This window comes from Pan paniscus, chromosome 10 (assembly GCF_029289425.2).
Source record: "Pan paniscus chromosome 10, NHGRI_mPanPan1-v2.0_pri, whole genome shotgun sequence".
NCBI lineage: Eukaryota > Metazoa > Chordata > Mammalia > Primates > Hominidae > Pan > Pan paniscus.
This window is the reverse complement of record NC_073259.2, coordinates 8,097,645-8,124,250: the sequence shown is the minus strand read 5'-3', so window position 1 is coordinate 8,124,250 and position 26,606 is coordinate 8,097,645. Positions and strand designations below refer to the sequence as shown.

Genomic DNA, 26,606 nt, shown 5'->3' with positions numbered 1-26,606 from the left:
TGAGACCAGCTTGGGCAGCAGTGTGAGACCTCATCTTTAAAAAATTAAAAAATTAGCTGGGTGTGGTGGCGCATGCCTGTAGTCCCACCTACTGGGGAGACTGAGATGGAAGGATCACTTGAGCCCAGGGGTTTGAGGCTGCAGTGAGCTATGTTTGCACCATTGCCCTTCATCCTGGGTGACGGAGTGAGACCCTGTCCTAAAATATTAATTAATTAATTAATAATAGAACAACAACAACAATAATACCAGTAGGGGTGTGTTAGCATTTCCTAAATCCTGATTCCCAGGTCCCTCCCTTGCACCATGAAACCCTAATCTCTGACTCTGGGGCTGACTCTGGGGCTGGGGTAATCCTCACGCGACCAGTCCAACACCTGCCAATACACTGGGAGTTGGGAACCAGCAACTTTAAGCATATTTATAACAAGAATTTCCAGCTGTATCCGAGGGAAGAGTGTCCGCATGTGCACTGAAGTCACAAATCCTCTAGAGATCCTCTGTGCGCTCAACTGTCATGGAAGATTCTGGAAAAGCCTTAATGGTCATGGAAGGTTGGAGCCTTCGTTTTCATGAAGTAAAGAGGCATGTGGGAAATAACTGCAACTGGGATTATACCTGAGACCCAGGTATGTCTGACAGCCATGGGGACCAACGGGAGCATGACAAGCAGGTCATGGCTGCAGAGGGAGAGGGCCAGGTGCCGTCAGCAAGAAAGTCTCGGGGAGGCCCCAGATGAGGAGCAGAGAGGGATGGTGAGGTGGGGGGGCCCTCCTGACCTGGGAGCCCCTCAGAATGCTTGGGGCTCCAGGGAGGAGGAAGCTGTGGGCCAGGAACAGATCCAGTCTCTAAGAGGGGAGAACACTCCTGGGAAGGCAGAGATGGAGCATGGAAACTAGCAGGGATCTCCTAGAGCGAAGGCCAAAGGCAAGGACGTGGGCAGGGACACAGAGCTGTGTCTGGAGGAGCACCCTCTGCCCACTCTCCCTGCCGCCCCTGCCTCCCTCAACCCCTGGGAAAGTCTGGGAAACTGCCTCCCTCAACCCCTGGGGTGTCTGGGAAAGTCCAAGCTGCACGACACCGGGTTCGTGCTCTGACGGAGCTCCTGCTTCCCACCCATCACCTTCTCCGTCTCAAGGAAATGAGAACCATAGCTTTTGGCTCAAGGCAAAGTCCTCGGAGTCATCTTCCTGGCTCTCTCACACTCTGCATCAGCAAATCCTTCTGCGCCATCTTCAAAACGAGTCCTGACTTTGGCCACTTCCCACCGCCTCCTCATCCTCGCTGCCTGGACCCCTGCTCCAGGCAGCTGATGTCCAAGCTGCAGCAGCAGTGGGTGTTGCTATGAGGTGAGGCCCACGAAGCCTCAGTCTTGCTTCAGTCACCTCCCCTTCTCCTCTGGGTCAAAGCCAGAGTCCTCCCAAAGGCCTAGCAGAGGCTGTAGATTCTGGCCCCAGAGCCTCAGCGACCAGCCAGCTGCACTCCCCTTCCTCGGGCCCCCTCACTTTCTCCAACTCCTATACATGCTCCTGCCTGACCAAGGCCATGCTGCTGTCCGTCGGCAGGTTCTTTGGCAGACGTCGGTGGGGCTCACCCCTTCAGCTCCTTCAGGCCTCACATCTCCCCTGGCCACCGCTCTATCCCTCATTACTCTCAAAGAATAATTACTTCTTTGCTTACTGTCTGCTTGCCCTCGCCAGAATGTGAGGCCATGGGAGAAGGAACCCATCTGTTACATTTATATCCTTGGAGCTTAGAACAGTGCCTGGCCCAAAGCAGGTGATGAGCAAACATTTTGTTCAGTGAATGAATGAACCTTACTATTCGTATGACACATTGGTACTTCCTGGAGGGAAAGGCAAGGGGCCATGGAGGTGCATGGGTGCTTCTGTGCATGTGTGTTTGTGTGCGTGTGCACTTAAGTTGAACACACTTTGCCAAACAGTGAGAAGTGGCTGCCTGCCCCTGCTCCCATAGCCTTCCTATTCCCATAGCTTCCCTACATCCATGGGGAGGGATTTTCTGAGATTCCTGACTGTTCCATTGCCAGACCATGCATCAAACTAATATGTATCAATATGTCCTACAGAAAACAGGGTTTCTGTGGCTTCAGCAAACCTTGGGAGTAGGATTTCCAGATCACTGTGAACATGTGTCACCTTTGGGGAAGAACTCACATTCTCAAATTCACTGGTCCCAGTTTTGAGGGCACAGGTCAGCCTCTGTTTAAAAGATGAATTGGCACCAGCCTACTGTCTACATGAAAAACACCTGAGGGGAAAGACACTGTCCTGGGGACCAGTAACACAGTTAAAACATGGCTCAGACAGACAGACAGAGATATGGTTGTTTGTGCTGTTTGTCTTCAGCCTACTGTTGCTTCCCATTCAACAGGGAGAAAGATGGGGTTGGGCCCGAGGCACGCCTGCCACCTGTCCTTTCCTTTCCTTTGCAGCAGGATAAAGGGGGCAGGCTGCTGCCCGGGGCCTGGCATCACGAGGGGTGCTCAGCTTGCTGAGCAGAAGGCTTCCATTCCTAACGTGCAAATTATCAGGGATGTTTTATGTGCTCATCTAGAAGATGAGACAAAGGAATTGCTGAAATGATGATGTGGCAAAGAATGCTGATAGGGTTCAGAGGAGATGGGCTGAATTCTGGAGACTGGCAGGCCTTGGCTGGTAGCAGGTTGAGGGTGGCGGCTCACTATCACTGATATGGATGGGATTTGGAGGTGTCCAGGTGGCAGCCTTTGCGGTGGGTAGGGTGAGGTGAAACACCACTTAAATAAACAGCTGGCGGTCCTGCAGGTCCTCACACTCCCTCCTCTTAATGTGGTCTGATGGCTCGCACAGCTATGGCCTGAAGATTGGATGATTGCCTCCTATCCTAGAATCACCATCTTTTTTAGGAAGATTCACTGGTGGTAAACTAGAGGGGTTAATGGCACATTCACAATCAGCTGAAGCTTTTTTCCTCATTGGTCAAAAATATGAGATACACACGCTCACACACCAAAAAGGCAAGAGCTTTGGAGAGAAGCGAGCAGCAGCAGAGCAAAGCACTTCATGTCTTTTGGTCACAGGCCTCATGGAAAAGCAGAAAAATGAAGCACTCTCTCATCAGAGCAGTGCACACACATGCCCACAAGCTCACATTCAGTACTGTGGGCTCTACAGCACCTGGGTGCCGGTGTCCAGCTCTAGATCACCCCCCAGACACTCTGCCTGCGTCGCCATCATTGGCATCAACTTTCCTTTCCCATTCTCTGGCTGCTGGAATCATTCTCTCCAAACTGTGCGTCCCTGCTCACCCCATCCCCCATCTGACCCACTCGGCTCACTGTTTTATCCTTAAAAGTACAGCACATCTGAGGGCTTTTCATCACATCAAGTTCTCTGCCGCCTAAATTCTCTCCTTCCCTCTACCTTCCTACTCCCAGCCTCCCTTTAAGCTCTCTCACTTGCCGACCACCATGTCACTTCTGTTACCTTTTCCCTCTGCCTCTCCTGATTTAAGTTACCACCATCTGTTCAGAAATCCTTTTATCTCCATTTGTTTCCCCTTCTCTAGGTCTGTCTCTGGGTTTGGGGCTCTGTGGAATTCTTCCTCCTCTCCTATAATATAAAGTGACCCGAGCCTTCCTTGAACTGGAACTTTCATCTCATGAACCTTTTGCTTCAAAGAGCTCAGGACCAGGTCCTTTACCTTTATTCTAGGTATAGAGCAGAGCATTGAGCTTGCCATAAATAAGAGATCTTCAAAATAACAGTACCCACCACTTTCGGATGCTCTGCAAATGTTCCACCCTATTCTCTCTGTGTTCCAGAGAAGGTCATAACTGAGTTTGATACCTGCCCAAAATGTTCTCATCCTGAAGGCTAAAAAAAAATTCTTAGTTTCGGTGGCAAGTGATCTATTGTTAAAAGAGCACTTATAAAGCAGTCCCCTGTGGTGAATCTGTGTGGCTGGGGCTTCATGGGAGGCAATGGAGTGAAGAGGAGTGAGAATTGGCTGAGGCCACCTGGGGAAGCAGGTAGAATCCATCCAGCAAGTGAGCACAGGAGTGGGTGTCCTCAGAGCAGAGCTTCCGTCAAATTGAGCCCCAGCCCCTTAAGACACAATAGAGCTGGGAGGGATTAGGATGCCCAGAGGCAGAACCGTATATGCTGGGCTGGGCCAGGAGGAGTCAAGCAGAATTCTAGAGTATTTTGGTCTGGGACAACCTGGGCCCCAATGCCTCAACTACCGGCTCAGTTTCTACTGGTACCTGCCCCTGCTCCCGTCCATTCTAGCAGGCTGGGAAGACCATTTTGTGGTTTCACTTTTGAGGCAAGGGTTGACTTAGTTAACAAGTTCAAAGGTCTTGTCTTCTCTGTTTGCAGCAGATGTCTCGGTCACATTAAGAACGGAACCTGCATGGGGAGTGTAACCTGGTCAAGCGGGCAAGGTGGTCTGGCCTGGACCTGGGGATGGCCTTAGCAGCATGCTTCTCTGAGCTTCTGGGCCACGGGGCTACTCAGTGTCACCTAGTTGGCCCCTCCAACCACAGTTGTGTCAGGGCTAGGGAGTCATCCTCACCTGCATCTTTTTAATCTTTCTCCTAGTAGGTGACACCAGTCCATTCCCATTCCAGAGGAGAACCACCCATTGTGTTGACAGCCACATTGCAGGCTCTGGAGTCTGAGCTACCTTTGCCATAGACCCCTGCCAGGGAACTGGGCATCTGCCAAACAGACTTCCTTAATAATGGCCCTCAATGAGCTCAGAGGCTCCCGGGGGCCTGAGAAGAGTGGGGGCTCCCGGGGGCCTGAGAAGAGTGGGGGCTAGAGGATGATGGAAGAGCTGGGAAGGTGTGGGGCTGATCTGCTGCTCAAGGCCAGACGCTGGTAGGGACATGGAGACATTTCGAGCCTGGGAGATGGGCTAACGGCTCTCACCTGGAGCTCTGTGGGGCCCATATGTGGCCAAGATTTATGAGCCAATCTGTCTGTGCTGAATCAGCCCCAGCTCCCATTTCAAGGCCTGGGAAGGGAGCTGCAGGGGAGGAGCAGCAGGAGAAATAAAGAGGGATTGAAGGTGTGAGAGGGAAAACAGCAGGTGCTAGAGGGGCCTCACTGCACTTGAAAACCAAGTGTGTCAAAAATGAGATGCAATTAGTAAACTGGTATCACGTCCGGATTGAATCTGTCTGAAGCCCTTCTCCCACCCCACAGAATATGTCAGACTGGGCTGACAAAGAGTAGAAAAACTGGATATTGAATCTGGGCAGCACCGAGAGCCACAGGTGGAAGAACCCAATCCATGATGAGGCTGGAAGGCCCACCGTACTGGGGCATTTACTCAAAGATGACAAAGATTCCGGCCATGCGTGTGCCCCACTGTTTTCAATGAGCAGGAATCTTGTCTTCCTCAATCTTTTCTATAAAGTAATTTTCTTACAGTCTAGTACAGGCTTCCTGGCCTTTTTTTTGTCTTGAAACAATAGGATGAATGATATTCATACATGTAGCATACTCCCTAAGGTGTTCTCAACAAGAGGATGAATGATCTTCATACATGTAGCATACTCCCTAAGGTGTTCTCAGATTTTGACAAAACACAAAAAATGTCAGTATGTAAATAATTCATTTTCCTCATAATGATATATCAAAGACATCTGCTCCCTTCAGGCATCATGGATGAGTTGTAAGTCCACCCGGATCTCACCCATTCATAGAAGCATTTTGTAATGCAAGTGACGGAGTGATGCTATTATGTTACAAGGACAATATTAATTTGTTTTATTTTTTAAAGAAACTATTCACAAACTTTGGAATTTCAGCTCTCAGTAATAAATTATTTGCTATACACTATCCAGCTGCTCTGGATGTACCACTGTGTCATGACCTCAGGGTGAAGAACCATTGATTTAGATCCCTGTTCCCGACCCTTGGACCATGGGCCCTGGGTGAGGGAAGAGCAGCCTGGAATTCTAGAATTCTAGAAAGGGATCCATGAATCCATGTGTACACCAAGCATTATACTACTCTGAATAAACAGCCTTGTCTTGCATTCATATTACCACTTTTCAAACATACACAGATGTGTAGGAATTTAAATTTAAAAGCTTTGCTGAATTCATAGTAGTTCTTACCTTGATGTGTTTTCTCAGTCAAAAACTATCAAAAGTACCATCTTGACAGAATTAGAGACTACAGTATGGAGAAGACAGTGGAGATGTAAGAATCAAGTTTTTTGGCTGGGCAAGGTGGTCAGCCAAGTGAGAGGATCTCTTAAGGCCAGGAGTTCCAGACCAGCCTGGGCAATATAGTGAGACCCCATCTCTACAAAAAATAAAAATATTAGCCAGACATGACACTTATAGTCCCAGTTACTTGGGAGGCTGAGACGAGGCTGGAGTATCACTTCAGCCCAGGAGTTTGAGGCTACAGTGAGCTATGATTATGCTACCACACTCCAGCCTAGGTGACAGAGTGAGATCCTGTCTTGAAAAAAGAAGAAGGAAGAGAAGAAGAAGAAAAGGAAGAAGAAGAAGGAGGAGGAGGAGAAGAAGGAGGAGAAGGAAGAGGACAGGAGGAGGAGGAGGAGAAGAGGAAGAGGAGAAGGAGGAGGAGAGGAGGAGGAGGAAGAGGAGGAGGAGAAGGAGGAAGAAGAGGAGGAGAGGAGGAGGAGGAGAGGAGAAGGAGGAGGAGAGGAGAAGGAGGAAGAGAATAAGGAGGAGGAAGAGGAGAAGGAGCAGGAGAGGAGGAGGAGGAGGAAGAGGAGAAGGAGCAGGAAGAGGAAGAGGAGGAGGAAGAGGAGAAGGAGGAAGAGAAGAAGGAGGAGGAAGAGGAGGAAGAGAGGAGGAGAAGGAGGAGAGGAGGAGGAGGAAGAGGAGGAGGAGGAGAGGAGAAGGAGGAGGAGAGGAGAAGGAGGAGGAGAGGAGAAGGAGGAAGAGAAGAAGAAGGAGGAAGAGGAGGAGGAGGAGGAGAAGGAGGAGGAAGAGGAGAAGGAGCAGGAAGAGGAGGAGGAACAGGAGGAGGAGGAAGAGAAGGAGGAGGAGGAAGAGAGGAGGAGGAAGAGGAGAAGGAGGAGGAGAGGAGAAGGAGGAGGAGAGGAGAAGGAGGAGGAGAGGAGAAGGAGGAGGAGAGGAGAAGGAGGAGGAGAAGGAGGAGGAGAGGAGAAGGAGGAGGAGAGGAGAAGGAGGAGGAGAGGAGAAGGAGGAGGAGAGGAGAAGGAGGAGGAGAGGAGAAGGAGGAGGAGAGGAGAAGGAGGAGGAGAGGAGAAGGAGGAGGAGAGGAGAAGGAGGAGGAGAGGAGAAGGAGGAGGAGAGGAGAAGGAGGAGGAAAAGGAGGAGGAGGAGGAGAGGAGGAGGAGGAAGAGGAGCAGGAGAGGAGGAGGAGGAGGAAGAGGAGAAGGAGGAAAGGAGGAGGAGGAAAGGAGGAGGAGGAACAGGAGGAGGAGAAGGAGGAGGAGAGGAGGAGAAGGAGGAGAGGAGGAGGAAGACGAGGAGGAGAAGGAGGAGGGGAGGAGGAGGAAGAGGAGGAAGAGGAGAAGGAGGAGGAGAGGAGGAGGAGGAAGAAGAGAAGGAGGAGGAAGAGGAGGAGGAGGAATAATAATCAAGTTTTCCGATTGCATATGAAGGGCAGTATTTTAGGAGAAGAAAGCAGACCAAGAGCAGCAGTAGGAAATTAGGCCAGTGGTTCTTCAAGTGAGGTCGGTCATTGGACCACTAGCATGGAACTTTCCAGGAGTTGCTGGCCAAAATCTCTAGAGATGAGCTCCTTAATGAACTCCTTCATGGGTTCAGCTAAGTTTAAGAATTGCAATTACTGGTTCAGACTACATTGTAAAAAAAAAAAAAAAAAAAAAAAGAGAAGAAATTTCTTCTACATATGAGTAGCAGCAAGACATTGCAAAGTACTTTCCAAGATATTTTAAAAGAAGAAGGCATGCACTTGTCTGATGGCAGGACCATGCACAGATGACCCATTTCAAGGTTCAGCTGAAGGGGCCACAATGTCCACTCCCAACCCATATTTTAGGCATTTTTCTTGGTCACCATCACCCAGTCCCAAGGCTGGCGCTGAAGACAGACTTATGGGATCCATGAATCCCATATGGGATCCCCCAACCTAATTAGTCTCTTTGTTGCTTTCCGAAAGCCCCCAGAGGCTTTGGAGACTTGAAAATAGGAAGATGACGGCCTTTGCCACAGTCACTTTCAATTAGACAATGATTTTTTCTGTTTATAGACTTCATAGAGATCTGAAAATACTACTACTCCTTCTTGTGGAGGGACTACAGGAAGCTCTCTGATTAAGATAGATTTTTAAAAATGGTTTCTTGGCAATATCTTCAGATTAGAAATAAATTGGTGATTAAAAATAGAATGAATGTTAAATCTTTTCAAGATGTCATAACAATATATAGCAGCAAGATTTCTTTTCTATAGAAATATATACATAAAAGCCCAAAACAGGGACTTTTGAGAATTATTTAAGAGGCATTGAAAACTGCAAGTTAAAAATAGTTTTACCAGACCCCAGGAGGAGCAAGTAGAATCGGCAATTATCTAACAAGAACCAGGGCATAAAGATCTTTTAAGTCCTGTCTCAGGGACCTAGACAAGAAGACAGGTCAGCTCTCAGCTCTGCAGTGCATGGCAGTGGTTAGGAGTATAGCACCTCAAGTCAGACCACAGACCTGCCTTGCCTTTTAATCCCAGTGTTACCTCTGAGCAGTTTTGTGACCTTGGGCAACTGACAACTCTCTAAGCCTCAGTTTCTCATCTGCAAAGTGGGAATAATAATAGTAGTAGCCTATCCTCATCCTCATGTAGGTACTTGGGAGGATCACTCAAGCTAACATTCGTAGGCCTCTGCTCACCCTATCTGGCACAGAGTAAGCACTGGTGCATGGTAATCATTGCTGATATAAGGATTTCTACCACTTTCACTGTAAACCAAGGACTTTCTGTAATGCCAACATATTGAGGACACTTAGGAAGAGCTCTCTTTCGATGGGATCAGAGAGGGAAAGAAGGCGGTTGCTTAGGAGCATTAAACTTCTGGATTTTAATCGTGCGTGTCTGTTAAGTCCCTCATCTGAGATTCAACCTTCTCCAGGAGCTATCTCCTGCTCCCAATTTCTCACAGCAGGTAATTCCCACGCCCACCACACTTTGCCAGCTCATTATATTCTGTCATAGATTTTCCTTTAATCTCTTCATGTGCACAAACTCCATCTCCCTAACCAGACTATACATTTCTCCTGGATTTAGTTCATGCCATACGCCTTATTTTTCGATTTTTTCCATCTCTCTGAGCTCAATACACAGTATATACGTAGTGGGTAAATAAGTAAGAACAAGAGTATGTGAATATGTAGGTCACTATTAGCTCTCTTCTCCTTCTTCCTTCTAATAATAGCAGTCATAATATTAGATGAATAATAAAAGCTTCTGCATATTGAGTCCTTTCTGTGCACTAAACGAAACATTTTAAATGTCTACCTCCCCGGACCATCCACAACACCATGTGACCATGCTCTGGGTGGTTGCCAAGAGAATTGTGACGAGAAGAGCAATACCCAGGGACACTCAGAAATACGCTCTGAGCAAGATGCCATCAGCTCCAGATCCTGAACTGAAGACACCAACCTCCATCCCTTTTTACCCATCACAATCCAACGGATGATTTTAGTGCTCCTGTTATCAAAGATTCCCCAAAGCAGAGATTTTGGGAGCCCCCAAAGCAGATTTTTAAGGACAGGGGACTTGTACCTTAGAGGGGCACAGGTTGAAAATTCCTTCCAGGTGTTTCCCATATGTCTTCTAAGGTTGATCATAACGCACATTAAGAAATATGTATTCTACTGCAAGTCAGGTCTGCATCTCAGCTTTTTATGAAACAATGTTTACGTTCATGTGAGACCCTCTGATGTTTTCCTATTCTATTTCATTCTTTCTTTAAAAACGATGCTTGTGAGAATGTGAAGAAATTGGAACCCTTATACATTGCTGGTGGAAATGTAAGATGCTTTAGTCTCTTTGGAAAACAGTTTGACAGTTCCTCAAAATCTTAAACATATTGTTACCAAATAATCTAGAAATTCCACTCCGAGGTACCTATCCAAGAAAAACAAAAGCCTACATCTATAGGAAGACTTGAACATGAATGTTCATAGCAGCATTATTCATAGGAGCCAAAAGATAGTAACAACCAAATGTCCATCACTGATACATGAATACACAAAATGTAGCATATCCCTACAATGGAATATTATTCACCATAAAAGGAAACAAAGTACTGATCTATGCTACAACATGGATGGCCCTTGAAAACATTAATCTAAGTAAAACAGGCCATCACAAAAACACATATTATAAGATTTCACTCATATGAATGGTCCAAAATAGGCAACTCTATAGAGACATAAAGTGAATTTGGTTGCTGGGAGGGAAGATGGGGGAAATGTGGAATGGGTATGGAGTTTCTTTCTGGGGTGATGAAAATGTTCTACAACTAGAACATGGTGATGGTTGCATAACCGTGAATATAAAAAAACAATTAAATTACACATTGTAAGGGGTAAATATATGGGATATGAATTATATTTCAGTATGTTTTAAAATGATGGTTGTGATCCAATAAATTGATTCCACCACTCCCAGTGGTCATAAGTCAGGTGAAAATCATTGTCCTAGAGCATGGTGCCCTCAGCCCTGTCCTTGTCTTGAGAATCACTGCTTGGCCTAGACAGTGAAGGAGATGGCCTGCTTTGGGTAGGTGCTGGACTGACATATGGAGGGGTGGCCATGTGGACAGAGGGTGAACACCATCTGCAGTGCAGTGTCCACAGCCCTTTACAGTGGCTAGATCTTGATCGCATTTTCAGCAGAACTTGTCCTGCTAGAATACTGCATTTCTCAGCCTCCCTAACAGCTCAGGTGCTCAAGAACAGAAGCCCTTGCTGAGATTTCTGGAAGATTTCTTCCAATTTGTTTCACTGTGTTAAAATACACATAACATAAAATTTACCATCTTAACCTTTTTTTTTAAACTGTAGAATTCAGTGGTGCTAAATACATTCACGCTGTTGTGAAACCACCACCATCCTCCATCTCCAGAACCCATTAAACACTAACTCCCCACTGCCCCCTCTCTCCAGCCCTGGGCGCCCACCATTCTGCTTTCTGTCTCTGTGAATCTGACTACTCTAAGAGCCACGTATAAATGGAATCATACAGTATTTGTCTTTCTGTGACTGGCTTATTTCACTTAGCATAATGTCCTTAAGTTTCATCTACTTTGTAGCATGTGTCAGGATTTCCTTCCTTTTTAAGACTGAATAATATTGAACTGTATGTGTAGACCACATTTTAAAAATACATTCATCTGTCTAAGGCACTTGGGTGTGCAAATATCTCTTTGAGATCCTACTTTCAATTATTTTGGGCATATACCCAGAAGTGGAATTGATGGATGAGAGGGTAATCCTATCGTTAACGTTTTTAGGAACTGCCATACCATTTCCCACGGTGGCTGCACCATTTTACACTCCCACCCATAGTGCACAAGGGTTCCAATTTCTCCATGTCATTGCCAACCCTTATGATTTTCAGTTTTTTTGACAGCAGCAGTCCTAATGGGTGTGTCTGGGAGTGACTTCTGGGAGTGGAGAAGCTGACTTGGCCGGGGTGGTCGGCCCTTTTGCTCCTTTCTCTTCTTCCCACCTCCAATTTGAATGTGATGGCTCAGTCTCCAGAAGTCATCTTATGACCCTGGAGAAGAATCAGCACCAAGGCTGGTGAAGCACAGGAGAAGAGACTGAGTCCCTGACCCTCTTCTTGAAGGCACCTCAGCTAGCTGCCTCTGGACTTTTTTTCCATGGCTGAATAAGTCCCTAGCTTGCTTACATTACTGAGTTGAGTCTCTGGTATTAGCAGCCAGAGGAATTTCCAAATGATGTGCCATCTAAATGAACACAAACTACCTCCATTGCATGTGAACTTCAGAGACACCCTTTGAGGAAGAACAGCCCCCCTCCCACCCAGGCCTTGCCACCTCCCTTGCCCTCTGGAAGAACTTCTTCCTGAGTCCCCTCTTCAAAGTGAGAGGGGGAGCCCAGTACCTCGTGATCTTGAAAATCCTCAGCAGCCGGACGCATCTGAGCACGGAGATGCCCAGTGGGGACATGATCTTGGTCTCCACCAGGATGGTCTCCAGGATGCCACCACACACGACGAAGCAGTCAAAGCGGTTGAAGAGGGACACGAAGTAGGCCTGCAGGCCCAGGCTGTACATCTTCAGGAGCATCTCCGCCGTGAACAGGGCCAGCAGGGCCTTGTTCGCCGTGTCTGGCAGGCCCAGGAGAGGGATGAGATCCGAGCAGGGCCAGAGGAGGCAGAGAGGGAGGCAGGGAAAGGAAATACAGTAATTATCTCCATTGGAAAAAAGATCCCCCATGACACCTCTCCCATCCACCTCGGCCAGAACAGAAGTTAGGGCCAAGCCAATGGGAAAGGGCTCTCTCGTCACAATCATAACAGACATTTACTGAGCATCTCCCATGCACCATAGGCTCAGCACACACAATCTCTGCTCCTCATAGCAGGCCTGTGGGGATGGTACCACCATCGTCATGCCCATTTTCAGAGATGAGAAAGGAGGTTCAAAGAGGTGAGTAGCCTGTGCAGGCCAAACAGCCAACAGTTGGAGCTGCACTGTCTGAGTCTGACTTCTCCGCCACTAGACCCCCTGCCTCCCAGGACTCTGGAAAGCAGCTGTGGAGGATGGGGCCAGGTCTTCTTGACTGCCCAGCAATGATGCTGAGGCCTGGCTAGTGGGACCCTCGTCTAGGGGCCCAAGGAAGGATAATGAGAATGAACGACCCATTGAAGACGGTTCCTTGTGCTCAGGCCCTATTCTCTTCTCTGCCTTTTTGCTCATTCCATCCTCATGTGTTCTGGTTAAGGCCACCTCAGGGCTGCAGGAAGGCCCCCAGGTATTTAAAATCCATGCTGGGGAGGTGACAGCCAGGGGTCTGAGATAGGCAAACAAGCTGCAGCCCCTTTCCTCATCACCTGGGCCCAACAGTGACTTTGGGGCAGGCTGATGGTGTGGGCCCAGTCAGGAGAGCCGTGTCTGTTTTTAACAAGGTAGCGCATTTTATTGTGGGGCTTTGGAACTGCCAGGCCCTTGGTGTCTCCAGCACAGCACCTGCCAAGAGCCACGACCATTGGCTGCTTTCCCCTCCACCTTCTGCCTGTGGTTATGCCTTCCCCTGGGCCTTGGGGCTGAGTTACCAGGAGGAAACCAGAGCAGAGCTGGGGCCGCCGCTCACCTTGGACTTCTGTGAGCCAGTGGGGCTGGTTGTAGTGCTCAGAGGCAATGGTGAGCGTGTTGAGGAACACCAGGAAAATCACCAGCCAGTAGAAGACATTAGACTTGACTGCGGCGCGGCACTTCCTTCTGCAGAACCGATTCCACCGGCGCCAGTAGCGGCTGGAAAGGGGACAGGGAGAGAAGGGTGGGGTTGGCTGTGAATTCAGGTTTCCTCCAACCCAAGATGCAGCACCGTGGCTCTTCTCGCCCCTCACTGATCTGGCCTTGCTAGAGCAGCCCAATCTGGTGGCAAGGAGCCCAGCTTCTCACCCAGCTAACCAGGCCCTGCCGCCTTGGGGATGCCCCTGAACTCCTCCAAGCTTCAGTTCTCCCGGGAAGAGGGCCGACCTCATGGGGTTATTGTGGGGATGGATCAAATACCTTATAATGCATCTGGCTGCTTTGAAGTTGAAGATGCTCAATAAATGGAAGTTTTTTTAAATTTTTTGTAAAACAGCATTCTTAGAAATAGTGTTGTAAGCAATAAGAGCATTATTAGTAACAGTGGAGGAGGGGCCCAGTACCACATCAGGCACTTCTCATGCCTTCTCTCCAATTCTTTCAGTAACTCTGCAAAGCACGCATTATCCTGATTTTTGTGGAGGAGAAAACTAAGGGCTGGGGAGATTGAGTACTCGACCAATATCACAGCAGGCAGAGCCGTCCGTAGTTTTCTGCCCAGCCTCTTGGCCCTGACTCTGTGTGCCACATCCATATGGTAGAAGGGGTTCATCTGGAGCACAGGCTCTTTGTTTTTCTGGGTTATAGAATCTTTCCAGAATCTGATGAATGTTTAGATCTGCCTTTCAGAAAAATGGGCACATGCCCACACACACACCTTTACATGAGAGCCCACGCAGCACACAGGCCCCTCAAAGCTCACCCATGCTCCATGGACTCTTCCCCGTATCTTGGTTTAGGAGCCTTTGTCAGTGATTCTCAAACCTGGCTACACACAGAATTACCTAGGGAACCCTCCCCAAAACCCCACTGGTCCGCAAGCCCCAACACCAAACCAATTAAGTCTGATTCTCTAGGGGTTGGGTATTTTTAAGGTTCCCCAGGTGGTTCTAATGTGTAATGATGGTTGAGAACCAGTGGCTGAGATGATCCTAAAGAAACACATTTTAAGATTCTATGGTGGAGGCGTTTTCATTTTCCTGATACAGAGAAAATATACAGCTCTGTTTGGTTGAATTCAGTAGACGACATGGTTAATAAATGGCTGCACTGTGCAAGGAGAGAGGAACCATAGCTGGAGACATGCTGAGGAGGAGACTGCAGGGGCCATGCTGAGGGCTTGGGGAGGGGGAAAGGACATGATCAGGTTGGATCGGAACACCCCACAAAAAGAGCCCCTCTGTCACCTTCTAGACCAGGGAGAGTATGAGGAATTCTCTTCCTGTTCTCCAGGTTAGAGATGATGAAGGCAATAGATATATTAACGGAAAAGATGACACAGAGCTGGTAGCAATTTTAGAGGCAGAATCCCTTGAGATGAGCGGATGTGCAGAATAAGACAGACGGGTATGGAAGGGACTGCCAACATTTTTAGCTGGGGCGATTTGGGAGGGCGGCACAGACGAGGGCCAGAGGAGTGGGAGTAGAGCTCCAGGCAGAGGGGTCAGTTATGAGAAAAATGGGGTGCTTAGCTCTGCACATGGCTTTGGGGCACCTGTAGGGCTTGTACGCAGACCCACGAGGCATTGAAGATACAGCTCCTGCCTGGGTAATGAAGGCAGGAGGAGAAACAAAGTAGAATCCTGGTGATAAAGTCCATGAATATCTGTATTTTTCCATAAAATGATCTCCTTTCTATGAATCTCTCTAGTCTAGACAGACATTCCTCTAAATAAGCAGGCAGAATCTGCCTCTGGGCAGAGGTTTCAAACCTCACACTGCAGCCCATTAGTGGGTCATGAAATCTATTGAGTAGGTCATGCCTGGCACTGAATAAAGGAATAGAGTGGAAAATATCACAGTGCGTATCATAGCATAAGGAAACTGCTTTTTAAAGTAAGCAGTAAGGAAAAATATTTTTACATAAAACTTTGTTTCCGGTGTGTGTGTGTGTGTGTGTCTGTGTGTGGCATACTAAGTCTGGATGTGAAAACCGGCCCTCCACTTCAGCGCGAGGAAGCTGAAATGAGGTCCTCCATTCTAAATCAGAGTCCATGGCATGAGTCCGTTTCTCCAATCTTCCTGCCAGAGATGACCATCAAGCCTCAGCGTCACCTCCTGGGTCAAGTTATGCTGGTGGTGGAGCAGCAAGCCCTATCTGTGTGAACTCACTGGTCTGTGAATGGCCTATTCCTTCCTAGCCCCTGGGCACGTAGCAGCACCACGTGTGGGTGTGCCCCAGGGGGCAGGGACAGCTCCGTGCTATGTGTACTGCCCTCAGCCTTGGTCCTCTACTTCCAGAGCAGAAGCCCCTCCAAACATCAGCAAACTCCAAGATGCCAACCTGGGCTGTTACGGATCCCTGCACCTACCCCCAGAATTGCCTCTTGGAGTAGCCTGACTTCATCCACCTTTCTACTGTCATTTTTCTATCTATGATCTGCAGAAAATCCTGTTACCAAGACTTTGCTAAATCTGAGATGAGGTTAGGAGAGTGAAGAGTAATCAAAGAAGGGTACTCTTTCTTCAGGACTGCAGGGAGAACTTAGTTTTTGGCTTGAGGAGCAGGGAGGGGAAAAAGGATTAATCCGGGCAGTGTTCTGCTCTAGCTTGAAGGCCATCTCCAGTGAGGGCCACACCTTACATGGGACACTGGCCTACCACTTGGGGGAAAATCCACTACACAGGGAAGCAGGCCACCAGGTGGAAAACATGCTTTTCAATCTGTATACTGAAGAGATATCTGCACTCCTATGTTCTCCTATGTTCACTGCGGCACTATTTACAATAGCCAAGATACAGAATCAACCTAAGCGCCCATCAGCAAATGAATGAAGAAAACGTGGTACATGTACACAATGGAATATTGTTCAGCTATAAAAAAGAATGAAATTCTGTCATTTGCAACAACATGGATGGAACTGGAGGCCATTATATTAAGTGAAATAAGCCAGGCACAGAAAGACAAATCGTACATATTCTCACTCATATGTGGGAGCTAAAAATTAAAGCAATTGAACTCATGGATACAGAGAGTAGAATGATGGTTACCAGAAGCTGGAAAGGGTAGTGGAGATGGTAAATAGGTGAAAAAATATAGTTAAATAGAATAAATATGATGTAATATTTGATCATACAACATAGGAGAGAAGGATGGTGACTACAGTCATGATAATTTATTGCATATTTTAAAATAACTAAAAGACTGGAATTGGAATGTTCGTAATACAAAGAAATGATAAGTGCTTGATGTGAGGAATACCCTGATAACCCTGGTTTGATTTTTGCACATTGTACACCTGGATCAAAACGTCACATGCACCTCATAAATATATACACCCATTAGTGCCCATAAACATTAACAATTTAAAACGTTATGATTTCTAAATGCACTTTGGGATTCTTGCACCCCCAGACATACTGCCCTGGATCTGAGGGAGGATGGTGGAGGGTGGACAGAGGGACAAAGAAATGAGACAATGAGTCCCAGATGGTCCTCTTGAGAGGCGACCTCTGAAGTTTGCCAGATCTTGATACTAAACAGTCTTATCTTGCAGGGCATGCCTCTGCTTTTTTCCTGTGATTGTGATTATTAATACTGTACAGAAATTTGGCAAGTAGTTTTTTCCCCTAAAAAATGAATTTTCAGGACAAACTCATATCTGATCTTAAAGAGCTGACAGTGAAGTTTGCAAAGAACATGTTTTAAATAGATACAGTCTCAAGTTCCAGAAATCACTGATAATTGTTATTCAGAGTCCAAGGCAATCAAGGTTGCTTTCTCTGCGGTATGTAGAGCTGTCTTGGAGTGGGTTTAATATGAGAGCTTGATTATGCCCCTTTATCCTCATGCTTGGGAGTAGTGGGTATGGGTGCTGTGTGGTCAGGCCGGTCCCATGGGTCTGGAGCTGCTCCACACAGACCCCTGAGGAGTGGCCGGAGCGGACAGGACGGTGTCCCTTTAAACTGGGGTGCTCCTGAGCAGACCCATTGGGAGAGTCACATGGATTTGGGGGTGGGGTAATTACTATCCGGAGAAAGTATTTAAAGATAATTATACACCTCCCACTCTTCAAAATACAGCTTTGCTTGACAACTGGTTTCCTGGCAACACTTCCTACTGTATAATAAATGTAATGGTTTATTAGAATGTGTAAATTTATTTATGTTTACATATGCATGGAGGATATAGAAATTAAATGATAAAATAGGGAGGAGAAATTTGCCTGCTATTCATGTTCCCTTCACACTAACTGGAAGTCATTTTCTCTAGAAATAGAACCTTCCATATGTAGACACAGGAGAGAGGGATGGATACGAATGGGTCCCATCTACGTCTCTAAACTTCGGGATCACTGCTTCTAAACTTCTGCTCTCGCAGCCCCAGCTCCGCCTGCCCTTCTCCCTACACTGGGCCTTCCTCTTGCCTGTCCAGCTGCAGGGCAAGTCCTCCCAGCTACCGGAAACTCCACCGTTGCTTCATCCTCTCTGTCCTGCCCCTCCTGTGGGGCTCACACTGAGTCCCAGCTTCTCCACGATGCATGCTTCTAGTCTTCTCAGCCTTGGCACTCTTCAGCGCTTACTGTCTGCATTACTCGTTTTAGTTACACATCCAAGAAATAGTTACTAAACACTGACCACGGGCTAGGCACCAGATACTCAGTAGCTAGCACAACGCTCACAGGCCTCCTCTGCGTAAAACCGACACGGAGACACAGACCACCAAGTGAGCAGTCACAGCAGGGCCTGAGTGCTGGGCGGGTCCACCAGGGAGCACACGAAAGGACACCTTAGGCGAGAAGGGTCCCCAGAGGAAATGAGTTCCCATTTCCTTGTACTGTCAGTTACCTTTCATTTGTATGGTTCCTGCCTCTCCGCGGAGCCCACAAGACCCAGGAAGGAATCGGGTTGTGTCTTACACTTGGTTACAGACCCATGGGACTCAGCACAGTCCATCCTGCACGGGAACCCCTGGCTGATGGCACGGTTGAGCAGCAGAGACGAACTCTACGCAAATGTACTACCTCCCTCTGGAAGACAAGGCTGAAGATTCCCGGAGCTCTTGTGAACCAGGGCTGAGGGTGGAGGTGAGGAGCGGGCAGTGCTCCTAAAATAGTTTGCTTGACATGCAATGGTGCACAGGCATCTGGAATCGTCGACAACATCAAAATGATGGGCCCTGCAGGCTCCTTCTGGTGGCTAGAGTAAGTTTCCACTTTTTTTTTTTTTTTTTTTTTTTTAACCAGAACCAACAACAAACACCACAGAAAATCATTAAGTTTAATTCTCTTGTAAATAAGTAACTTTACAAAGGACTATTAGAGATTGGGGCAAATTTGGATTTGTGCCTTGTTGCTGATGGTATGGCAGAAGTGAAGAGAACATTGGAAGCACATTTCACTGAAGACTGGGCAAGCTAGTCCTCCCAATTTCAGAACCCTGTGAGGTTCACTTCAGAACTCCGTAAAGTTGAGATCCAGAAACTCCAACTTGTCTAATTAATCCCTTCAGGTTACAAAAGACTTCCTGAATCATTTGTTTCATAACTGTTTACATTTATTCTGAACAGTGAGCTCCAAATGTCACAAATCTCTTATTTTAACTAATTCTTCTAAGTGAAAACCTGGATTACCAAGGGAATCCTCTACTATGGCTGTAATCCACTCACTGGCCACATTTTCCCTAAAGACTCCATTCTTACACTTCTTTAAAGAAACCGTGACTTTGGATCATTCTGTTTTGCAAAAGAAAAGGCCAGTTTGAGACTCAAATTCCATTATCTGTAATTGTTAAACTGTTTCACCTAACTTGAGAAAATGATCAGGAATACTTTGAAAACGTTGGTGGCATTTTCAATCTATTTGTAACCTTTGATATTCCCTAATCAGACACCATCAGTGAACTGCTGAATCTAGATTAGACGGCTGCTGTGTGATACCTGCTCATGTGTGAAACCTCCAGGGCCACGTGGCCTTGCGTGGCAGCCGCTAGCAACATGCAGCTACCGTGCATGGGAAACATGGTCAGTCCAGACTGAGATGTGCAGTAAGGGCAAAACACACACTGAATTTCAAAGACTTGGCACAAAAGGATGAATGCAAAATATGTCATTAATAATTTTTATGTGAATTACATATTGAAATAGTAATGTTTTAGAGATACTGGTTTAAATCAAAGAAATTTCCTGTTTCTTTTTATTTTTTAACCTGCCTACTAGAACATTTTTAAAAGTACATATGTGGCTTGCACTATATTTCTGTTGAATAGCATGGCTCTAGAGTTACACTCTGCAGACACACTAGCTATACAGGAACAGGGTTTACTATTCCCGGGCAGAACCTCATCACAAGGATGGCACAGTGATTGGCAGCAGAGCACCTGGGTATGAGCTCTGACTCAGCCATACTAGAGCCCTGTGCCCTGGGCCTCTCAAAGCCTCAGGATCCTCATCTGGAAATGAGTTTCAATGATAGTGCCAATCTACTAGCTGTAAGCCTTTAGGAGAACAAAATCTGCTGTCCGCATTGCTGCGGTGTATTGAGGGGTGGCTGCAGAAGGAGAAGGCCTTCCCAGAGGCAGATGATCAGGGCTGAATGGTCAGCACATAGCAAAGCCTCAGGGCCGAGGGAGACTCCAGAGGTTTACAGGCACCACTGCTCTTTCCCTCTTGTTCAAAAGCACAGCTTGCACCATAGATCACTGGATGAAAATAATGTTCCCAGAGTGTTCCAGGCAATCTCTAACTCGAGACACAAGTAGGTAATTTTCCCTTCCATCCTCCGGATCATATTCATTCATTCATTCATTTATTAATTTATGATTTACTCACTTGCATGAACTGAGAATGATATTTTGGAAATATTTTCAAGTGTATTTTTAATCCCTTTACTCTTATTGTGTGGGGGCTTTGGAACTGTTAAAGCACAACATGCTTTTTCAGCTTTGACTGTCAAATTAGATATTTTGTTTGAATCTGTGTCAAGTCTATTGTCTTACTGGGGCAAGATCATTCATTTATTAATTACTCACTCACCCAGCAAGTATTTATTAGGTTCTTGTTATGTACCAGCCACTTCTCCAGATGCTGGAGATAAAGCAGTAACAGCCAAGCATTACTGAGAGAGAGAAATTTTTTTTATATTTCTGGAGCTCTTTCTCTGTAATAAGAGCTGGAGCGGATGGGCCTGACCCTAGATGTTTTATGTAGACGGGGTCTTGGTTTGAGAGAAACAGGGATTGGGAAAAAAGTCTGCATTTTCCAGTCCTAGTGAAACGGGAGAGAAAGAAGGTGTCAGAAGTGGAGCAAAAGTCAGACACCAGGGTCCCCACTTAACTTTTAGCCCTTGGTCACCACACCCCAAGAGGCTGGTGGGGGGTTGCTTTAGAAACACCCAGATGGCCACGGGAAGCCCGGCGACACTGGGGCTGGTGGAGTGCCTTGGCAGACCCTGGGAGAAGGTCAGCCCCTGGCTTGAAGCTTATCCTGGCTGTTACAGAGGTTGTGATGGGACACCGGTAGGCCAATGAGCCTGTCATAGGGCTGCTGCCTCCTCCAGCTCCTTCACGGAGTGTGAGGGACCTGGAAGTGTCCATGTCCTCAGCTGAGGTGTAGAGGTGCTAAAGTCAGCGGGCCAACAGAACTCAAGGGTCAGAGAGCAGAGGTGGAGATTTCAAGGCCGGAGGCAAGCAGAGGGCATGGACTCCAGCAGTGGATGCCCTAACCAGATGGACCTCAGCAGGTACCAGTTCAGACAGCAGTTCAGCCTAGCCCCATGCAGCAGAGATAAGCAAGCATCCAGAGGGCTCGCGTGGCTTCTAGGACCAGCCCTCATCATTCCCTGCTTCCTGGGATCTCAAAGTCCCTCTCCGCCATGTGTCCAGCTCCGTCCAAGAGAGGAGCTGGGAGAGAGGCAATCTGAGAGACAAATCACTTTACCTTAAGGGACTGTTTAAAATACAGCACTGGGCTACATTTACTCAGCTGGATAAAAATTTCTCTGTGCTCCTGCCATGTAGGAGATAGGGCTAGGGAATCAAGATTAGCTCAATTATGAAAAATAACCAATATTTTTTGGCACATACAAGCTTTGTGGGAGTGAATTCACATTCTCCCTGCACACATCTGTCCACTCATTCATTCAACACACATGTATGGACGTTCACCACTGGACAGGCACTGAGCTGGGTGCTCTGGAAATAACCCCTGGAGGCATGCAGGCAGAGCCTTTGGAAGCAGGGGACTGTGAGCCAGTAATCCGAGTGTCAGGTGCTGAGTGCTGTGACAGAGGCATCAGCAAAGCACCAGGGAAGGGGGAGCTGAGTAACTCTCCCTGGAGTTTGCAGAAGGTATTTTCCAGGCCCAGTGAAATGGGAGAGAAAGCAGTAACACGGAAGCAGTCACATCTGAGGGTCTGAACAGAAGTGTGAGTTCTCCAGAGGAAGGCATGGGGGCATGGTGATTTAAGTGGAGGACTGGCTCCATGCAAGGGCCTCAGCGTGCACCAGGATAGGGAACATCTGGATAACTGCAAGAAGTTCCTTGTAGGGGGGAACAAAGGTTATTTTCATGGAAGTGCAGGAAGTGAGGCTGGGAGGCAGATGGGGGCTGAGGACCCTGGATCCTTTTGTAGGTTCTGTCATTGTCAAGAGCAGTGACACAGACGGGTGTCATAATCCTATGTGCTTTCCATCATCATCAAAGTTCATATCTCACCATATTCTATAAACATGAAGTAGGTCATGACAGTCGCAAGGGTTCACTTTATGTTTCTTTTAACTGGACTTCATCTTAGAAGGGAGGAAAACACATTTGGTCTGACAACTTCCTAGGGACTGTGCTGCCAAAAAGATGGACAGTCCAAGATCATTCAACAAATATCAACCGCTGGATTATTTGTCTGATCTGAGCCATAAGCTTTTTCTTGATGGCCATACAGAAAGTAGTTACCCCCTTAGAAGAACAGCCCTTACACTACTGGCAACTTGTAGGTATTACCTTGGGCCACCCAACAGGGTGGCTGAGGACAGAGCTGGTGGCAGAAGGAAGGAAGAGCAGCGTGAGTCTCACTCACCTGAACTTTGACTTGGAGATCCGGTGGCTGAAAAAGAAAAAGGAAATGTTACCAAAGGATGGACACACACGTGCATTTCAAAGACGTTCAACAGTCCCAGGGAAATTTGATGTTCCCCAGGTAATTTCGTGTGGGTGCTGGAAGGAGGCATGGTGTGAACTAGAACATCTTGGGAGAGATAGAACCCTATTTATGTATTTGAATGTGGAGACTGAGGTCTGGCCTGGCTAGCATCTTCTAAGTATAGACAATCATTGCTGCAGAGGGAGAGTAGCAGGTCCTCAGGGTCTGCCTAGAAACTTCCATGAGGTCAGGTTAGGAAGAGCTGTATCTTGAGACAAGCTGCAGAGAAAGAAAAGGCCTCTCCTGATGACAAGAGGACCCCAACAGCAGAAAAATCACAGGCAAGAACAGGTCGGCACAGACCTCACAGCTGTCTGCCAGAGCCCAGCTAGAGTAGGGTTATGAAGGGAAGACCAGCAAAAGGAGCCAGCCAGAAATGGAGGGGCCACAACAGCCCCCACCCAAGAGCTGCAGAGGGGGCCTAAGGCGCCAGCCCCAGATTCCGAGGAGAAACCCAGGATGCTGACGGTCACACGCAGCCCTGAAGACCTGGGGACCTCTGGGCAGAACCTCAGGGTGGGTGTGAGGGTGGCTGCCTGGAAGGGTCATGGAACAGGGAGGAGGTTCCATGGAAAGGCGGAACCTTCAAGGAAGTCCTGAGGCTCCCTAGTTCATGTAGGGAAGAGTCCAGGGGAGGCAGGAGGCTGGAGAAGAGGGCAGGAGGGACAGACTGTAAAAGAGAAGTGTGGAGGAGAGAAGGCTGAGCCAAAGAGAGAGAGACAGGCAGAGTGAGAGAATGTAAACAGTTGAGACCATTAGAAGGCACCTGTCAGCTTGGCTTTGGTGCTAGGAGAAGGGCATGAATGCTGGGGATAGTGCAGGTGGTGACAATGTTCAGATGGAGAAGCAGAAGGACAGAACGCAAGTTAGAGATGAAGAAAGGGATGGAGACAGTGGTGGAGCAACAAGGAGAGGCATGGGGAGGAAACAGGAGAAGGGAGTCTGGGAGGCAACCGCCGCAGGCCTGCGACGTCCCAGCGCGGCACACAGCTAGCTGTGTCGCAGAGCAAGAAAACGCCAGCCCCTCTCGTTATTTCTTATTAAAAAAAATTAAGCCAGAAGATGTGACAGGTGGCAAAGCCATCGTGCATGAGATAATTACATCTCTGGGGCACTGCGAGTCTGAGCCAAGCGCCTTTACTGCTCCGAACGGTTAGCTAATAACCTCATCCCACCCCCAAAGACTGCCTGTGAGGGCTGGAGGGCTTAATCACAGGTTAACAGCGTGTGGGAGGGGGACTGGGAGCCCAGGGCAGCATTGTTATTTACAGCCACAGTTTAACCAGCAAACAAATGTTTCCCAGCTGCTAATTGGGTGCTGGGGAACCTAGGTGCTCTCTTCTCCAGCGGGGCCATGCTGAGCCCCAGACCTTCAGCATCTTCCCAGGCTGCTTTTGGGTGGTTGTCTCCCCTTGCTGTTAACCATAAGCTCAAGTGGGTGACCACGGACTTCAGCCTTGTCACTCTGACTCCAAGCCTAGCCTGGTCCCAGGCCTTCTTTCAGAAACACCTCAGTAGTCCTGTCTGGGGTGCCCCTTGATGACGACCACCGGCCCTTTGCCATGAGGCGTTCTCTTGCTCACAGTGCAAGCGGGTCACAAGTGCAAGTGGGCTCTGAAAAGCTCCCCTCTGGGGAAACCTAATCCTGAGTGTTCGTCTCCAGGGGAAATGACCCTGGGAAGCAGGATTGGCGCTGGGGGTGCTGGGAAAGGAGGTCCTGCTTCAAGCACAGTCGTGGACTACAGGTCCTTCTGTGGCATCCGGGCACATTCTGAGCACGAAATGGACAGAGCTTTCTTGTCTGCTTTGTTACAGGTCTGGCTGGATAAGCCTGGGCACCACACTTGAAGACTGATTTTGTTGCTATTGTTGCTGTCCTCCGGGATTGTGAGCAGAATTTTAGGTTCATGGGGATCAAAACCTCATCTGCTTTTAAAGGCTGGCACTTTTGACAAGCAACCGCCGAATGGCTAAGTTCCATGTCAGGCAGGCTCCACTCCTTGCGAAGGGGAGGACACTGCTCAGCGGCTTTTGTCTGGAGGCCAGGGAAAACTCCATGCCCATGGGGAGCTGAGGTGAGAACTCTGTGACGTCTGAACGCCTTGGTTCTTTCTGCTCCCTTTGCACACCTTGGCGTTAATGATAGGACCTCTTTGCCTCCTGGGAGGTGGCCCAGGGTTCTGGGCTGGAAAGGTGCTCCTGCAGTGAGAGGACGCAAGCCAGGAGCCCGGGTGCCTTGGTGCCATCAGGAGCCCAGATGCCTTGGTGCCATGGTGCTGGTCCACACCCTAGGCCGGTTCACTGTGGCCAATGCCTCCCTGCTACCGATCTTCACAATCTCCAAAGAACTCTGAGAACAGCTGGGGGCTCTGGCTTCTCTATGCACAGCACACTCAGAAGGCTTCCTGGTTTTCTCCACCGTTGTTGTTCCAATGAGGCACAATTCCTACCTCAGGTTGAGCGGATTCTTGAAGAAGAGCGAGGAGGGAGAGAAGGCTGGTAAGGAACATGAGACCATCAGAACAGATCCACTGGGTAGGAACTGAAGTTCATGCAACCCCAGATACTTTCTCCACCCAGGACTCCAAGACAAACCTTCTGGGAGACCATGATTTTCCTTCGTGCTTTTCAGGTTCAGAATTAGAGACAAACCCCAAACTCCTTTTTTCCCCTAGTTACTCAGTTTGCATTTTTCATTATTTGAGACATATTTGAACTTCTTGAGAGCCATTTATATTTTCAGCCTCTCCCCTCTTCTTAGAGGAAAGAGTGCCATATGTTTACTACCTGCTGTGTAAAATAGTATTTCCCTGAATTGTCCCAAATTCCCCTTTAACATAAGTCAGATGGCACTGCAGTCATCATCCACATTGACAATGCGTCTGACTCAGCATCCTTAACTCCAGGACGTCCTCTCCCCCACAGCTGTTATTATTGGGAGGGCCACATCCTGCCCTTGCACGGCATAGAATTGCTTCCACTCCTGGGTGCTGAGCTCAGATGCTCCATGACTCTGGCCAGAGCCTCCCTTTCTATGATCCCTCCTGCTCTTGTAGAGGACCCAACATTTGTCCTCACTGGATCCTCCCCATCACTCTCACCCTTTAACACCAGGCTTGACTACAGTCATGGCAATGTTGCCCGTGATACCACAGAGACTCCACACCGCCTGGGCCTTCTGCCATGCCTGCATGGCTAAGCCCCACCCTGGGTCACGCCGCTGTCTCTTTTTAGTGCTCTCAGGCTTCACAGTCTGCCAAAAATATGGCTGACTGCGCATTTATGATATCAGTCTCCACCGTGGCATCAGTGCTGCCCAGCAACCTTTGAGCATCCTCTCGACGACTCACTGGTTTCAGTCTCTATACTGTCCTTCAAGTTCCTGTGACCCCTGACCCTTGCTTTGGCAGATGAGATGGCTGAGCTCATTCGGAGTGACTCCTGTCACTGACCCCTCCATCAGAGCCTGTTTCTGATTCTGTATTCTTTACAGAACTGTAGGCTTTACAGAACTGGAAGGGACCCTTAGATACCACACGGACCTACGGTTTGCAGTTTCTCCAGGTGTAGAATGCTTTCTTCACATGAAATCTTGCACTGCTGCAGGTGGTTTCCGCCCCCCACCCCAGCCTCTGCAGAGATGTCAGTCTGACCCTTCTTTTTCCCAGAGGATGAGGCTGAGGCCCAGAGCGGAGTGCTTTGGCCAAGATCCCAGGGCTAGCTGGAGGTTGGTGGGCACTAGACTCTGGGACTCCTCTTCTTTCATTTTCCAATTAGTTTCAGGTGCACAGAAACTCCTCCTTCCTGAGCAAGTTCAGGGCCTCAGACTGTCTTTGCTGTCACCCTTCTCCTCTTCAGAAGCAATGCCTTCCTATAAGCACTTGCTTCCCCTACAGCTTGTTTCACCTCTTCCTGCTCCGTGACT

General features: G+C 48.1%; 1 protein-coding gene across 12 annotated transcripts in view; it reads right to left on the bottom strand.

Moving 5' to 3' along the window:
• The window catches only part of CACNA1C (calcium voltage-gated channel subunit alpha1 C), a 651,888-nt gene that overhangs the window by 122,198 nt on the left and 503,084 nt on the right, over positions 1-26,606 (bottom strand). For all 12 annotated transcript variants that reach the window (XM_063593291.1, XM_055095249.2, XM_055095251.2 and 9 more), the window contains exons 11-13: positions 22,559-22,585; positions 13,327-13,487; positions 12,115-12,340 (exon numbers count right to left, since the gene is read on the bottom strand). In XM_063593291.1, the coding sequence (XP_063449361.1) occupies positions 12,115-12,340; positions 13,327-13,487; positions 22,559-22,585 (414 nt within the window). The remainder of the gene's footprint in view (positions 1-12,114; positions 12,341-13,326; positions 13,488-22,558; positions 22,586-26,606) is intronic.